At 52.3% G+C, this 16,948-nt stretch overlaps 1 protein-coding gene across 1 annotated transcript; it reads right to left on the bottom strand.

Moving 5' to 3' along the window:
* Positions 1 to 3,689: 3,689 nt before the first annotated feature.
* SERPINE1 (serpin family E member 1) lies at positions 3,690 to 11,696 on the bottom strand. The gene is made up of 9 exons (XM_081554010.1): positions 11,556 to 11,696; positions 10,633 to 10,904; positions 9,745 to 9,978; positions 9,009 to 9,203; positions 8,181 to 8,379; positions 7,006 to 7,106; positions 6,796 to 6,882; positions 5,655 to 5,738; positions 3,690 to 5,314 (listed from the first exon to the last, which is right to left on the bottom strand). The coding sequence occupies exons 2-9, from the start codon at positions 10,901 to 10,903 to the stop codon at positions 5,277 to 5,279; spliced, it is 1,209 nt and encodes a 402-aa protein (XP_081410136.1). The 5' UTR covers position 10,904; positions 11,556 to 11,696; the 3' UTR covers positions 3,690 to 5,276.
* Between the last annotated feature and the right edge of the window lie 5,252 nt (positions 11,697 to 16,948).

Raw genomic sequence — 16,948 nt, 5'->3', positions numbered from 1 at the left:
GGGTTTTCATCCCTAGAAATAGAGGAAGGGTGGGTTGGAAGAGCCACGGAGGGGGCCCGGGTGAAGCCAAGGAGGGCTGGCTTTGCACTCTGAGGCTGCATCCCTGTCTTTGTCCTCAAACTATCCAAGAAGAGCAAAAGGGGCTGTTAACTGGGGCACTTCCTGGAGCGAACTCCCTCGGTGGTGAAGAGGTCCTTTCTGAAGGACTCTTTTCTTCTGAGCCTTCTCAGCGTGTACGGACAGTGTTTGAACTACATCCTGCGGAATTAAGGCTACAATGTGTCCTGCTTTTGGAAGCAGCATCTTGTGCAGAAAAAGGAGGCTCTTGTGGTTTCTAAGCAGATCTGTTTCAGATGGGTAACTCCTCAACAACTAGCCCAGCGCCTGATATCGGTCATCTTTTCAGGGTATAAGGAGGACAAAAGATAAATCTGGATCCTGGTGCCCTGAATTCTTGGACTTTTGCCTTCATGAGCGCAGCTACCTGCTGTGAGCCCAAAGCAGAATCTGTCTAGGAGACAGGAAGTAAGAGGCATGCTTTGGCACCAGCTGAAGTTTTGGGCACAGGTCTCATTATAGAAGTATCTTGTTAACTAAATGACACCATGTCTAGGCTTTGTGTCTGTGGCCTAAGCCAGCTAGGAAGAGGCCAGGTAGCCTCTATGGCTGTTTCTCCCCGATAGTTCTGCAGTCATATCTCGGCCCTGCCGGGCTTGCCAGTTGCATGATGAGAATAGGAAAGGAAAGATGGAGAAGTCATTGAGGTTAAAAGAGAGCCTCTCTCTCTAAAGCTGAGAGTAGGGACTCCCCTGGCAGTCCAACTGGTTAAGAATCTGCCTTCCAATGCAGGGGGTGTGGGTTCGATCCTTGGTCAGGGAACTAAGATCCTATATACTGTGGGGCTACTGAGCCAGCCCAGTCTAGCGCCCATGCGCCACAACTAAAGAGAAGCCTGCATGCTGCAAGGCAAGATCCCATGTGCTTCAACTAAGACCTGGGCATACGTGCTAAGTCGCTTTAGTCGTATCTGACTCTTTGTGACCCCATGGACTATAACCCACTGGGCTCCTCTGTCCATGGGATTCTCCAGGCAGGAATACTGGAGTGGGTTGCCGTGCCCTCCTCCAGGGGAGTCTTTCTCACCCAGGGGTCAAAACCACATCTCTTATGTCTCCCACATTGGTAGATGGTTTCTTTACCACTAGCGCCACCTGGGAAGTCCCAACTAAGACCCAATGCAGCCAAATAAATAACAAAATAAATTTTAAGGGCTTCCCTGTGGCCCAGTGGTTAAGAATCTGCCTTGCAGTGCAGGGGATACCAATTCGATCCCTGGTCCGGGAAGATTCCACATGCCTTGGGGTGACTAAGCCCATGTGCCATGACTACTAAAGTCTGAGTGCCTAGAGCCTGTGCTATGCAAGTAGAGGCAGCCCCCACTCACCACGACTAGAGAAGGCCCAAGCACAGCAACGAAGACCCAGCATAGCCAGAAATAACAAATTTATTAATAACATAAATTTTAATAAAAAATAAGAATAAAGCTGAGAGTAGGTTTGAGGAGCTACTCACCCTTGGCCTCTTTCTTTTGGGTCTTGCCCTGATTCCCACTGGCTTTTTAAGGAGAAAAGAAGACTTCCCTTCCAGGTTCGATTGCACTGTGGGGCCCTCTTACTGCAACAGCCTCATAGGAGACAAGACAGCCTGAAATGTAAAGAGAGGAATCCACAAGGAGGAGATGTGACAACCACATCTCCTCGGAACATCCTAGTACATTGTGTTGGAGGCACCCAAGGATGCCCCTGGATTGACCCTTGGGAGGGAAACAGGAATGGGAAGGGTAACGAGAAAGCCTTGGTACACACTGAATGATTGAGGAGGGAGTTGATGAATGAAGACCCTTTCTGGATTTACTCTCCAAAACATTATAATCAAAGTTTGCTCCAATGAAGGCTAACATAATTTTAGGGAAAATCATAATGTGAAGCTTCTTTTAGTTCAAGGTCTGAAGTCTTATCTTTTTTTTTTTTTTTTTAATTTGGCTGCGCTGGGTCTTGGTTGCAGCATGCAGGATCTTTTTAGTTTCGGCAGGCAAACTTAGCTGTGGCAGGTGGGATCTAGTTCCCCAACCAGGGATAGAACCCAGGCCCCTCGTATTGGGAGCTCGGAGTCTTAGCCACTGGACCACCAGGGAAGTCCTAAAGTCTGTCTTTATTCATGGCAGTGCACTTATTTAGGAAAGTTGTGAAGGCTTTTTTAAGCTTCAGAAAAGGTAAGATTTGTACCAGGCAAAGTGATCACTTTAAATTGTTTTGTATACCATTTGAAGATGTTTGTGTGACCAGAATCACATACTTGTGGGATTGGGAGGTTCTTAAAAGACACTTAATCCCATTGCTAGGAAGTTATCATATGGATATAGGAGCACGCATGCACAGGGATAAAGGTACAAAGATGTCCATCTCCGCATTGTTGGTAACAACAATGATATATTTTTTAAGCCAGGAAACAAAACGTTAATCAGCAATCCACTTTTACCCTTTCAAACTGTTCAAATGTCTTAGTATGAGCAGGAATTCCTTATTATTAAAAAAAATTACCTCCTCTACCCTGACTGCTGAATGATGCCCACTAGCAGGTCATCTTGGCTGTCCTTGAACACTTCCAGTGATGGAAAGCTCACTATGCTTAACTATCACACAATGTTTTGACCAACAGCCCCCGGACAAGAATGGGTTCCTATTAAGACATGATCCAAGTTTCCAGCGGGGCTGGGTCTATCAGTCCCATCTTTAGGGCTCTGGAGCTGGAGAGCACATGATTTTGACAGCTAGTTCTTGGTATTTTTTCCATTTGAAAATTCTTGTGGAATATACAAATGGAAGATAATTGGGGGAAGAAGGTTCCCTGGCAAGAGCCTTCAAGATATTGGAAGAAGACAATAAAGGACTGTTCAGGATAACATTTTAGGGAAGATATTAACAACCTATGTAACAAAAGAGCCTTCTTTCAAAGAACCTGATATGTCGATGGGGGTGGGGAGGATAACATACACACCCCAAATTAAAGAGCGTACATGCATGCAAGCACCGTTAAACACCAGGAAAAAGGAAGGTGAGTACTTGCCAAGTAGAGAGCGATGATGTTGACTGGATCCACTGGGAATCCACGGTGGAGGAAAGGGATTTGGTTTGTCTTTTGAGACATGGGGAGTGGGGTAGGTGTGTGGAGGATGGGAACATTTGGTGGGGAAGGAAATGAACAGAATGGGAAATGGCAGGGACAGTGAAAGGGTGTGTGGGTGGGTGACAGGTGCCTGGGGAACCCTCTTTCCTTTTTTTTTTTTTTTTGGCCATGCCAAGCGGCATGTGGGATCTTCCCCAACCAGGGATGGAACCCACACCCCGTGCAGTGGAAGCTCAGAATCTTAACCACTGGACCACCAAGGAAGTTCCTCTTTTCTTTTCGAGGATGATGCCCAAAGGGAGAAGCACGTCCTGCACAGTGTGTCTCCAGGGGTCTTCTTGCAGGCCCCGGTGGCCAGCCCTGCGGCTTCACCCAGGACAGGTCAGTGTGCCTTGCCCCTTGCTGGTGTATGTTTCATAAAGATCCCAGTTCATCAGGTCTGTGAACTGATAGGGTCTGAATTTTGTGCTGTATGAAACAAGGAAAGTCAAGGCCAAGGACTATTTTGGAATATTCTTTTTATTTATTTATTATTTTTTTAAGAAAACTTTTTTTTTTTTTTACTTGCTTCTATATCAAAAGTGAAAAAGCAATTTCAGTGGAGGTACTGAGTGTGGCTGTCACTGTCCAGTGCATCATGAAAAAAGAAAAAAAAAAAACATACACACAAAGAAGGAAGATTTTTCACTGAAGAGCACGGCGGGATGATTAGGGTTCTATTAGGTTACATTCATTCCACACCTATGTACAATTCTTCAATAAATCGGTTCTCTCTCTGTACCCCCTCAGCTAGCTGGCTTTCAGAAAGATTATCTGCCGGAGGTAATTAGCCCCAGCTCGCTGTGTCTCTCATTCTCTCTCTCTCTCTCTCACGTGTCCACCGCTCACACAGCAGCCGGAAATGACACATTGAAGTGAGTCACCAGTGCGGCTGTGAGTCACCCTGTAATTGGGGAAAGTTCTGTCCTGCTAGGTCGTGGAGCCCCTTGCACTCCTGCTCCTAAATACATTGGAAAATTTTGAAACCACTCCGTCTCCCTTCACCCGCCACATCCTTTCAGCCTCTAAAAGTGAGCCGAAGTTGGAGAGTCCTGCCAGGGAGGCGGCTCCATCGGGTGGAAAATCGTGGAAAGGAGAGGCGCGGGGGCGGGGGGCCACCAGCAGGTGGCAGTGTGAGCCCCGCGAGGCTGACCACCTGGTGGTGGGGAGGGACCGTCAAGAGGCCTCTCCTGAGATGCACTGACCCAGACCCCCCAAAGGGAACACGGTGAACAAGTTTAAATAATATGCCTTCTCAGTAGACCTTTCTCTCTCCCAAGCGCACAAGGACAAGGATGTGATAAATATTCAGACACACCCCTGACATCTCACCCTCCCCACCAGGAGATTGGGAGCCAAGAACCAGGCACCCACCTCGTCTCTCTCCTTCCGTTTCTGCAACATAAAGTTTGTGGGAAGCAGAAACCTGCTTCTCTGAGTAAACAAGTCACCTACACTCCAAAATGATATATGCACACTGTTTCCTGGGGAGGGAGCAGCCAGGCCTGGGTGGGTCTCGAACCTCGGAGCTGAGGGAGGATGGACCTTGGTATGAAAGGGTGTTTCTCGCCTTGGCCTTCTCAGCAGTGGCAGATGGTGCAAGAGTGACGGCAACGTGACCAGAACACATTTCTAGCAAGCACACAAGAGCTCCTTTGTGTAAGCCTTGTGGTGCCAGCCTACCAGGGCCTCGGTGGGATCCAGGACCCAGGACCCAAGACCCGAACAGGCAGAGCGACGGGCAGAAGCAGCTAGGCCAGCGGTCCTGGGAGTGCTGCAGTCCAGTTGGGAGGCCGGCTGGGTGTTATGCCTCCCAGTCTCTCCCAGGGTCTCCATTGGAGGGTTTAACTCAAAGGTCCTCTTTGCCCCTCCTGAGAGAGCCCAAAGTTAGGTCTAAGGTGCAGATTCGAAAGAATTTACCATGGAAAAAAAATAAATAAACATCTTCTCTTTTTTCCAGAAAAATGAATTAATAAAAATTCTTTGCTCCGGACTTTCTTCCTCTTGGACATCTCCAGTTCTGTCCCAGATGAGGGCTGCCTTCCCCACGGTCAGGGTTCCATCACTTGGCCCATGAACAGGACAGTTCCTGAGGACGGAAGCATCACAGGAGATGAGAAGTGGGGGGAGGCGGGGGACAGCTCACCCAGCTCGGTGTTTATGGATGAACTGAGATAATGGGGACATGAGTGAGTGTTCAGAGGCACAGCTGCTATAGTGACTAAGCTGAGACTGAGGGATAGATGAGCACCCTGTCTGGAGAGAGAGCACTCCCCTCCAAGAAGTGGAAGGGGAACACAGCCATGATTCGTTGCCTGGAGTCCTCTTGGGGGAAGTGGGGGCGTCTACACCTGCCTGGATGGTACCCGAGTCCAGGAGAACGGGGAGGGGGGCCAAGAGTGGCGGAGTCTCTCGGGTCCCCAGCTCACCTGTAGGGTTGTGGCGCACCACGAAGAGGAAGGGTCTGTCCATGATGATCTCCTCGGGGGCCATTCGGGCTGAGACTATAAGGGCTGGAAGAGGCAGGACAGAATCTTAGAACAGAGGGATGTGGGCACTGGTGCCTGGATTGGTCACAAGTGATCCAGTGCTGAGGGGTGGGCGGGTTTGGAGGCTTCGTTGTTTCCTGGTGTGTGTGTGCTCAGTCATATCCGACTCTGCGACCCCATGGGCTGTAGCCCACCAGGCTTTCTGTTTCCATGAGATTTTCCAGGCAAGAATACTGGAGTGGGTTGCCATTTCCTACTCCAAGGGATCTTCCCAATCCAGGTATCGAACCTGTGTCTCCTGCATTGGCAGGCAAATTCTTTACCACTGTGCCACCTGGGAAGCCAAATAATCATAGCAGGGACTTCCCTGGTGGCACAGTGGATAAGAATCTGCCTGCCAATGCAGGGGACATGGGTTTGATCCCTGGTCCGGGAGCATTCCACAAGCCACAGAGCAACTGAGCTCATGTGTCACAACTACTGAGCCCATGATGTGAACCCTAAAAGTGTCAGGATGTCCTCTAAGGCAGTTGGGTAGAGATCTAGCAGCTACTCGCTCAAGTAGTGAAAATGAAAGTCACTCAGTCGTGTCCAACTCTTTGTAACCCCATGGACTACACAGTCCATGGAATTCTCCAGGCCAGAATCCTGGAGTGGGTAGACTTTCCCTTCTCCAGGGGATCTTCCCAACCCAGGGATCGAACCCAGGTCTCCTGCATCGCAGGCCACTCAAGGGAAGCCCACTCACTCGAAGGCAGGTTTATCTAAACTCTTTCAAGGCATGTCGAAAGCAAGCGCCTTTAAGTTGACTGGCCACTCTGAGAGCAAGCCAGCACCTCCCATTCAGGGGGACCTCAGAGCCAGTGGGGAGGGAAAGGGGTCCCGGGGAAAGCAGGCCCATTTTCTAGTGGGATCAGGTAATGCTCTCCATACAGGAAGCCCTGTTCTACCAGGAGAGGCTTGGTAGATAGACCAGGGCAGTGGGGTCTTCCTGGTGCACCCCGGGTGTGGGTACCAGATCATGGCCCCTCGTGGAAGCCTGGGGCTGAGACTTGCCAGGCCTCACCTGAGCCTGACTCACCTGTGGAGGAGGACGCCAGCGTGCCGCTCTCATTCACCTCAATCTTCACTTTCTGCAGCGCCTGCGACACGTACAGAAACTCTTGATCTGAAATGGAGGCGGACCCCAGAGCACATTAGCCTTGGTCCTCGGGGGTGGGGGGGAAGCGCTCGGTCCTCCAGGGGACCCCACTGTCCACCAGGGGAAGAAAGGGAAAGGGAAACCTCTTACCCGAAAGAGTGGAGAAGTCCGCCTGGCTTGGCCTAAACATGTCGGTCATTCCCAAGTTCTCCAGGGGCCTCCTGAGGTCAATTTCAGTCTCCAGGGAGAATCTGCAGACAGCAGCAGGACACAGCTCCAGCTCAGGCCACCTCTAGCCTTACTGGGTATCCCTGCCCCCCTACACGTACGTAGATGGACAGGAGGGGGACTGATGTGAATGCAGAAGTGGGAGGCTTGTTTTTCTTTCCAATCTGTTGGCAAGGTCTCCTCTTGCTGGGAAGGTTCTGATACTAATGAACATTTCTGCAAGCTCCCCACCCCCTCGAACCTCTGACTAATTACTTTGCTCAAATGAGGCAGTGGTTGCAGCACAATTGTGTTCAGTCTGACTGGGGTGGGAGTGGGGAAGGGCAAATTCCCCTGCAAAGGCTATCTGGACAGAAATCTGGTCTGTAGCTTGTGTTTCTGAGAGTTGAGCCCAAAGAGGACTCCAGCAGCGAGGCTTTGGGGAGCTCGCTGTGCCTCCCACCAGGGCACGACTAATTACCTCCGTTCTTTGAGAGAGACAGAGGGCGTGCTAACCAACTAAATTGTCCTCTTTCCCTAAGCCTGGCTTTATGGCATCTGGTAATGTGGGGTCGGCATAGTGGGAGGCTTCCCCACGATTCTGGAATGGACCCAGCCTCAGCCTCCAGCACCCTCTTTACTTCTGCAGAAGAATTTTTAAAATCTGCTTCGTGGCAAGCCAGCTAGAAGCCAGAGTTCAGGCTTGCTTCATCTGCACAAGTGAATCCTTTTGTCTCCATTGTATGGCTGTTGACTTGAAGAGATGGAGGTGGGAGTGAGGGGTGTTCATAAAAGGGTGAGGACCAATGTATTCCCCGGCCCCCCATCTTCCCTCATCTCTCCAGCTCTTCCTCTGGCTAGCTTTTGCTGGGTATTCAGGGGGGTGGTTAGTGTGGCATGGTCTCAAAAAGCTCCCTCCCGCTGCCCTCCACTGTAAGAGGGAAGATGAGTGGAATCTTAATCAAACCCAGGCCAGAGTGTGTCCCATCTGCACCCACGCAGCAGCTCGCTGCCCTGCAAACATCAGGTTTGGGAAACTCCACGTGGGGGGGGGGTGGCAACAGAGGGGAGTCAGAGGAGGGCGGAGGCAGAGGGGGCTAGAGCAAGGGGTGGCTTACTTGGGCAGAACCAGGAGGCGGGTCAGTCTGGTCATATTCCCTTTCCACTGGCTGATGAGCTCAGCATCCAGAATGCTGGTGAGGGCAGCGAGCGGCACCTCTTTTTCATAGGGGGCAGCAATGAACATGCTGAGAGTGTTCCCGTGGTAGGGCAATTCCAGGATGTCGTAGTAATGGCCGTCGGGGGTGGTAAACTCAGCTGGGAAAGACACCAAGATGGAGCGTTGGCAATAACTCCAGCTCCTGTTGATTCTAACCCAGCATTGGCTTTCCCACTCATCCTCCTGGCCCCGCCACCATCTCTGGAAGCCAGCTCTCCATCCTGGCTTTTGAGGCTCCCCACCCGCCCGCCACCACCATCACCACTCCCCTGGTCAGTGTCTTTGTTTCCATCTGCCTTCTCTTCTACCAACTCACACTGTCTTCTGGGGGTCTTCTGTCCCTGGTTGGCCTGCTTTACCTTCACACCCTTCTCCCCAGTCTCCAGCTATTAATCCATTCCGATCCCCACCTCCTGAATCTCAGCCTCCACATAGCTCTTCCCCAGGAGGATTTGGGAAGCCCAGCTTATCACACCAGAACCACATGAAGATGAGAGATAGTATCAAGTGGTCAAGTGGGATCCTAAGGTAATTCCTGGATTTCAGCTTCATCTTGCGCAAGATACAAGCTACTTTCTGCTGCTCCGACAATCCCCGTGTCTCCTACTTAGGAAGTCTTTGTCGCAGCTGGGGTGTGTTCTAGGGTTTCTCCTCCTTTGGAGGGGACCACCCCAGGGATGAAGTTCAGTCACTGTGGGACCTGGGGAAGGGAGGGTCTTGCACTTACTGCAGTTGAACTTGTTGGTCTGAGCCATCATGGGCACAGAGACGGTACTGCCGTCGGACTTGTGGAAGAGGCGGTGGTGGGTGCTCGACTCTAGGAAGGGCATCTTCCATTGGCCATTGAAGTAGAGGGCGTTTACCAGGACCAGGCGTGTCAGCTGGTCCACAGCCCCTTCACCAAGTAAGTCGCTGATCATGCCTATGGGAAATCAAGGTGATCAGGAGGCTGGATATTGTTTTAATCCTTTTAGATGGTTCCCTTGAGCTCCCAGTCCTCAAATGGATGTGTGTCAGAAGGGATCCCATCAGAAGACGGACTGGGTAAGGTTTAGTGAACCAGTTTAGCTGCTCTCAACCCATTCCATCTTCCTAAGTGTCTCAGAAAGCCTTTGAGCTCACCATACTGTCTTGGTCCTGGGATCCTGTCTAGGATCAGACCTGGAAATGTAAGTCTCCCCTTACTTTGCTCCCTAAGCTGTAATCTTGAAGGGCTATGTTTGCCGCCTGCCATGGGTTATTACTGTTCTCATAACATCTCACACTACTTTTTAGGGATGCCTTTAGAGGTGGTTCAGAGGGCAAGTCTAATTATGGAAAAAACAAGATGCTTTGATTCTTAAAGTACTTGACCTTCTGTCTACAGAGCAGAAGGTGCTGAAAGGAAGGGGTCAGGATGCTTGAAACTTGAATCCCAATCTCTGCAGGCCCTTGGGACTGGTCTCCTTTCTCTGCCCGCTCACCTTTTGTGTGTCTTTTCACCCAGTCATTGACGATGAACCTGGCTCTCTCCACCTCAGAGAAGTCCACCTGCTTGACCGTGGTACGGAACAGTCTGAAGAAGCTGGGCATGAAACCATGGACCAGCTCTAGGTCCCGCTGCACGAAGATGGCATCAGCGGTGCTGATCTCATCCTTGTTCCACGGCCCCATGAGCTCCTTGTACAGTCGGTGGAGGGCAGGGGCCATGCCCTTCTCTGGGCCAAAACAGGGAGGAAAAGACACCTTAAGCTCCTCTTGAACCCAGGGCTCCCAGTGGGGCCAACTTCCCCCAAACCTGCCCACATGGACGGGACTCTTCTGCTCCCCCAAGGGTCTCTGAAAGGAGATTTCATTCCAAATCTTCATCTCTTCTGCATCTCCCTCTTTTCCTCAAAAATCACAGGTCCTAACCCTTCCTTTGGCTTAGAATATTTTTATCTGTTTTTAAGTTATAAACCCTAACCTTCTTCTTTTAATAACAATAATAGATATGCTAGGTAGGCCTTTCACATGCATCATTTTGGAGTTAATCCTTACAACAGCCCCATGTGGTAGATACTCTGGTTGTCCCCATTTTGCAGATGAGAAAACTGAACTTGAGAGGGGTTAAAATCACAAAGTGCATGAGTAGTGAGGCAGGGCCATTTTACACCAGATCCACTGGCTCGTACACCTTGTAACTAGCCAGGAGCCAAGTGACACAGGATGTGGTGGAAAGGAGATGCAGTGGTCCATCCCTGTGGGCTGGCAGGACAGAAGTTGGCTCACTAAGCCAGGGTCAGCCCTCTGTCTGCTTCTGGTCAGTTACACCCCTGTTCTGGGAAGACTCCCTGAGTGCCCGCCTCCCTCTCTGCCCCGTCGTCTCTCACCATCAACCTTGAATTGCATTGCCTCTTGGATCTGCTGTCGGGTTTCTCCTCCTGTGGTCAGCTGCAGCATGGCCAGGACTGAGGCCACCCCATAGGGTGAGAAAACCACGTTGCGGTCCTTGGAGGCCTGCACCACCTGCTGAAACACCTTCACTCCAAAGTCTGTGGCCAGACGGGCTGCCGGAGACTGGTGTTCGTAAGAGGCAGACCCTTCACCAAAGATGAGGGCCAGGCCCAGGGCAAGGCAGGCAATGACCAAAGACATCCGCATCCTGGAATCAGTGGGAAAAGATTGGATGAAGTGGATAGTTCTGAAAGGACAGAGAAGGAGGAGGGGTGATGGCAGCCCAGCCACGGCCAGGCTCCCATGTTTGCCACTGGCATGTGATACGTGAACAAGTGGGCAAGATAGAAACCGCGGTGGGTTCAGATCCTGAGCCTTTTCCCCTCTGTCTCAGCCCTGGGGAATCTTGAGTGTGTTTCTACCTGTGGCAATCTGGAGCCGGGTAGCATCTCCCTTCCCGGAGGCTGAAATGCTAAATTATAATAACATCTGTGATTTACCTGATGCTTCCTAATCCTTTTATAATGCTTTCACAATCGTTTTATTCAAGTTAGCAGGCGTGAAAAACCCCTTTCCTGAGCTGGAAAGGGGGGAATGTCTTCCATGGAGAGGGTCCTGGAGAGGGTCCTAGAGACGCGAGGCCCTTGCTTCTGGGTGGTGGGATTGTTGGGGCGTCCTGACCATCTTCCCCGCTCCCCTGTGATCACAGCTGTAATGGGGGTCAACTCAGGGCTGCAGGTCTCCGGGTCGACAGAAGAAAGAGGAACACTGGGGACCACGGACAGAAGGGACTCTGCAGACGGGAGCTCTCTGCCTTAGCCGGAGGTTCGGCGATGTGGAGGGTTTGCTTTGCTCTTACCTGAATTCCTCAAAGTGCCTTAGGATGGGCGGTTTGCTCCTGCTGCCGCTGCGGGTGTTGACAGTGGTAGCCCTTCCTCCACTGGAGAGGGGATGTGGCTCTCTGGACGGTGCTCTTGGCCCTTCACCCAGATGCAGTTCTGCTCCACTGCAGGCTGCTGCCTCCCTTTATACCAGATGTGAGCCGGAAGTCGATTAACTCATGGTTTGGCCCCGCCCACTTTTTGGCTGTGGAAGTCTGTCTGAATAGCGGGCCACCCCGGGGGGGGGCCCCTCAGCGCTTCCCTCTGTGGGACTTGCTGAGGCATCCGTGTGTGTACGTGAGAGAGAGAGAGGGAGGGCTCTGAAACAACTGAGCCAACCCTGGTTGCCTGGGCCCCAGGGCCACCCTTGATCTTGCTGCCCTCGGTCTCGGGCTGTTAAGCCAGCTTGACCCCTGGCACCCAGTGTTTACCTTCCCCAGAGCTCAGCGTGGGGAGAGTTTACACTTCCTCTTTGTCCTTGGGAGAATCAGATCAGTGTATAGTTATCAAAGAAGCTCAAGATCCTGAAAATTCCTTGTCCATCAGCCCGGTGCGCTGGTTAAACTGGGAAGAACACCCCACCCTCCTTTTGGCCGCAGCCCAGAAGCCAGAGGGCACGGAGCGTGCCTTGTTGATTGTCTGGGTTTTGACTGTCTAGGACATGAGGATTCCCTCCCGTCTTCCTCTCTCTTCTGCCAAGTGCCTGCCCGCCGCCTGCCCACCCGCCGTCCGGTGATGCACGGCTGACTCCCCCACGTGTCCAGACTCTCCTGGTGCCCCCAGGGCTCTCTTTGTGTCAACAGCTTTGTCTGGCTGGGTTTTGAGGTGTGCTGGGTGGGGTGGTGGCTTACCGGGGCAGAAGGGTAAAGCCTTGGCAGGGGATCAGGAGCTCGCTGTGTAGGTTTCATTTCTCTGAACTGCCTGCTGCGGCTGCGGAGGAATACTCCTTAACCTTTTCCTCCAGATGCCGACGTTTGGAGGGCTGAAGTGGAAAGAGTAGGGATGAGAGTAAGAGCATTAATTCATGGCGGGATATGTGGAGTGTGCTGCTAGGGCACTGGAGTTTGGGTTGGAAAAGTGACCCAAGAATTCTACAGATGATGGGTGTTGGCTAGAGGCTAGTGAGTAGGACTGGGCTGCTGTGTTTAGGGCTCTGGTGGGGTCAGGCACACTTGGCTGTGTAGCCAGATATCATGGACAGGGTGGGGCTGAAGGGGTCCTGGGGGGTTGGGTGCCCTTGACTTGAGGGTCCACACACTCTCATGCTTTGTGGGTGGTGGGATTCAACTGGGGGTATCCATGGAGACAGCCGACAGCAGCATCACAGGAAGCTGAAGTGGGTGGACGTGTCGGGATGTTTGTTTTGCATTTTTTCAGTAAACAGATACCAAGGGCAACCACAGTCAGAGGGCTTTCTGTTTTCACTCTGCCTCCGCCTTTGTTTTCTCCGTTGCTGTTGCTCCTGGGATCCAGGTGGGGGTGTGGATAACAGGGAGAGAAGGGGAAACCTCAGCTGGAAAGTTAGGGTCACCGACCCGTTCCCAGGACCAGACTGTTCATCTGTCACTGCTTCTTGTTTATGTCTTCTTTCCTTAGTCTGGTTCAGAGTCCCTGAGAAAGTGGTTAGCCGCGAGGAGGAAGAGCAGTTATGTCTGCTGTCTCTCTGATGGAGAAAGCAGAAGTCCAGTCCCCAAGCCATCTCCGACTCCCAGAAAGGCCCCAGTGACTTGCCCTCCACCCTTGGGGGCCACAGGGGGACAGGAACCTGCGAGTCTGGGTTGGGAGTGCCAAGCCCCAAGTTGGAAGAGCAGCAAGTCCAGAGGTGGCGGGACCTGCCCTCCAGGCGCCCCGCAAACCGGCCTCTCCAGCCATTCAGCCGAGCCTCATCCCTCCTTCCATGGACTATTTTTCTCTCCTTGCCAGGCCTTGGCCACAAGGCCCTGCTGTTTTCTGGGACCACCTGGGCCCTGCCAAGGATGTAACCACTTCTGTCCCCATCCCTGGACCTAAATGATTCTGAGGTTATTCCAGAAAAGCCATTCTGTTCCTGAGCAGCACCTGGGAGCAGCTCTGTGTCCTGCTGGGGAGAGAAGGGGCACATTTTTACCTTGGAAACAGAAAGGGCTGACTTACTAAGGCGTTGTTTCCCAAACCAACTGGGTCCCCTGCTGGGCTTTCTGATGGTGTCCTTTTGTCTTTCTGAGAAGCTGAGGCCGCCATATGATCTGAACTCAGACCTGACTGTGGCCCCTGCCACTCTTCTCTGTGAAATGGCCTCGCCTCCCCCCGCCCCCCCCCAGTCTGCCCTGGGGAGACCTTCCCCACCGCAGGGGCAGCCCGATGGCCCGCTGTCCCAAAGCAGTGCGTGCATGAGTGCTCAGTCGCTTCAGTCGTGTCTGACTCTTTGCGACCCTATGGACCGTAGCCCACCAGGCTCCTCTGTCCATGGGATTCTCCAAGCAAGAATACTGGAGTGGGTTGCCATGCCCTCCTCCAGGGGATCTTCCTGACCCAGGGATCAAACTTGCATCCCCTGAGACTCTTGTATTGCAGACGAATTCTTTACCACTGAGCCACCAGGGAAGCGGGCCCTAAAGCCGACCTCCCATCAATATCCTCCTCAGAACCTAGCCTGACTCAAGGAGATGTCCCTTTCTATCCTTTCCCTGATCCCCCAAACTAACAGCTGTGACCCCATCACTTCTTTTAAGCCTTGGCTCTTTTGTAAGGGGTCAAAAGTCCCTGCTGTTGAAATAACTGGATCTCTGATTTCCGGATCAGAGATAAGAGGATGAGTTACAGGGCTGTGGATTTCTCGGGGAAGTTCCAGTTGTAGCTAACTAGGAAAGCTGTTTCCAACTGCGCTTCGGCAGGTGGGTCATGACAAGACCAGACTCAACACTTTCCATGACTGTCCCCAGGCCCGCCCCTGCCCCCTCCCACCCCCACAGCCCTGGTTCCGTTGTTGACTTGGCGGCGATGCAGGGCTCCCCTCCAGCTCTTCATCTCCTGCCCTCTTGGCTCTCAGCTCTTCCTCTTTCCCCCTTTGCTCTCTGAGTCCCAGCCACCCACCTCTTTTTCACTTTCCCTTTCTCTGCCTCTGAGACTCCCCTCCTCTTATCTCTTCTGCTCACTCCTCCATCCACTGGGGACCCTCATTACTGCCCCCCACTACCGTGGTCTCCTCTGGTCTCAGCCCCACCAGATCTCTCCCCGTTCTCCCACTCTGCTCTCCGTGACTCAGTCCCTCTTTCCCTCTCCCTCATGTGCAGAATCCCTTTTACAGTCAAAGGCTCTGCTCCAGGCCTTCCTGTGGGGAGAGGAGAGGCCTCCTGTCACTTACACAGGCTCCCTGGAATGTTGGAGCCGGCCTCCCGATTCTTGGTGATTTCACTGGGAGAGCCGGGGGTGGCAGGAGGCTGGGGTCCTGCTAATTCACAGTGCTATTTCTGGCCTGGTTGCTCTCCAAACATCACAAGGCCCAAAATAGCCTATGTTTGGGCTGGGCTCTCGCCAGCCCCCCTCTTCCCGCTTTGTAAGAGTGAGCAGAGGCCAGGCCTCTGTGTCAGCCTCTTCTCGTTGAAGATCATGGCCCTGGGACAGCCTCGGCCCGTCCAGGGTCCCTCCTCACAGTGGTGCCAAGCCTGACTTGCCCCCCCACCCAGTTCCATTCCATGGAGCCCCTCTCCTTTCTGCCTTCTCCAGCCCCCACCGTCTATCTTACATTCCCAGAACACGAAAACTTGCATACCTCTGCCATGGGAAGCTTTTTTCCTCCACTTACGTCACAGAGTCTCAGAGCAAGAGGGCTCTAAGAACTATCTGGTCAGGTCCTTTGAATTTTCAGGTGAGAGACCTGAGGCCCAGAGAAGATGTGTGATGTGTGTGAGGCCACACAGCGACCTCCCAAACATGAGAGAACAGTAGTGCCCGTTGGCCTAGCTGGTCAGGGCTCTGACACTTAGCTAGTTATGCGTCTTTGGGCAAAACTGAACTTTGTGGGCCTCGGGGTTTTTATGTGCAGGTAGGTAGGTAGACAGAAGTTTTTAGTTAGACAGACACCGAGTCCCACCCTTCAGGGTTGTTGTGAAGATTAAATGAAATGCTGTTAAGTGTCTGGGGTGTTTCAGTCTCTCACTAAGTGGCAGCCGCTCCAGTTGGGGCAGAAGCACAACAGAAACCCAGACAACTTGAGCTGTTAATTCTTGCCTTAGGCAAGCACCTGGGTTACATATTTTTACTTCTCTCAGTGATAAGCAGAGTGGATGGATTGCCTTAGGAAGTGGACTGGCTGGTTACCCAAGAGAAAGGCTGCCAGCGCTTCTGTCCATTTCAGGCCAGATCCTGATTTCACATGGGTCCTGACATGCTTGCCCCTGGCCGATTTTGCAAGCTTTATTTTTTTTTAAAATTGTTCATTTACTTTTGGCTGTGCTGGGTCTTCGCTGCTGTGTGGACTTCTTCTGTTCTACTTGTGACAAAGTGGGGGCTACTCTTTGGTTAGGGTGCACGGGCTTCTCATCGTGGTGGCTTCTCTTGCGGAGCACAGGCTCTAGGACATATGCGCTCGGTAATTGTGGCTCACGGGCTCTAGAGCGCGGGCTTCAGTGGTTGTGGGGCACAGGCTTAGTTGCTCTGTAACATCTGAGATCTTAGTTCTTGGACCAGGGATCAAACATGTGTCCCCTGCTTTGGGAAGCAGATTCTAAACCACTAGACTGTCAGGGAAGCCCCCTTTCAGGCTTTAGATCCTGGGAAGATTTTCCTCTCTGGGCTGCCGGGTCACATGTGGACCCCACGGATACGTGACCCATGTCTTGAACCCTCCAGCATACCAGGAAGGAGGGGGGCTTGTTTTATCAGCTGGCAAAAGTTAGGCTGAGTTTGACCTACTCTTCTAGTTTTGGTTCTTTGGCCCCTTCGCTGCCACCCACATTCCCTGAGTCTTGTTGATCCCTCTCTGACACCCCATAGCGACTGAACCACTTTCACGCGAATCCCCTTGGTTACAGTTGTTTCTGTGCTTCTCCTTCACTTTGCTGTGGCCATCGCCACGTCTCATTCATCCTCATTTGTCTGGGGGTAGGTCACTGGGGGGCAGTATTCTCTTGGAAGGGCCTCATACAATGTGTTCAATGAGCCCCAGAGACCCTCCACGGCTCCCAGGGCAAGAAAGACCCTGTTCTCTTGGGAGAAAGAAGCAGAGAGAGTAAATGGGACCCAGTGTGGTCACAGGAGGGAGTCTGGGGCAGATGACGTGAGCGATTTCTGGGGTAGGTGTCCCTGCAGAGCTCCCCAGTGGCAGTCAGAATGAGGTAGCGGAGGCCTGGGAGCCCCCCACCCCCACCAAGGGCCACCCTAGCCTGATCCT

This window comes from Giraffa tippelskirchi, chromosome 13 (genome assembly GCF_054371585.1).
Source record: "Giraffa tippelskirchi isolate mGirTip1 chromosome 13, T2T-mGirTip1v1.2.pri, whole genome shotgun sequence".
Lineage (NCBI taxonomy): Eukaryota > Metazoa > Chordata > Mammalia > Artiodactyla > Giraffidae > Giraffa > Giraffa tippelskirchi.
The sequence above is the reverse complement of the archived record's forward strand: the minus strand, read 5'-3'. Positions and strand labels throughout refer to the sequence as shown.

Coding starts and splice junctions, on each gene's coding strand:
- SERPINE1 (XM_081554010.1), bottom strand. CDS start 10,903: ATGCGGATGTCTTTGGTCATTGCCTGCCTTGCCCTGGGCCTGGCCCTC. Junction 5,739..6,795: donor GCTGGCGTCCTCCTCCACAG/GTGAGTCAGGCT, acceptor TGCCTCTTCCAG/CCCTTATAGTCTCAGCCCGA. Junction 5,315..5,654: donor GGTGCGCCACAACCCTACAG/GTGAGCTGGGGA, acceptor TTCCGTCCTCAG/GAACTGTCCTGTTCATGGGC.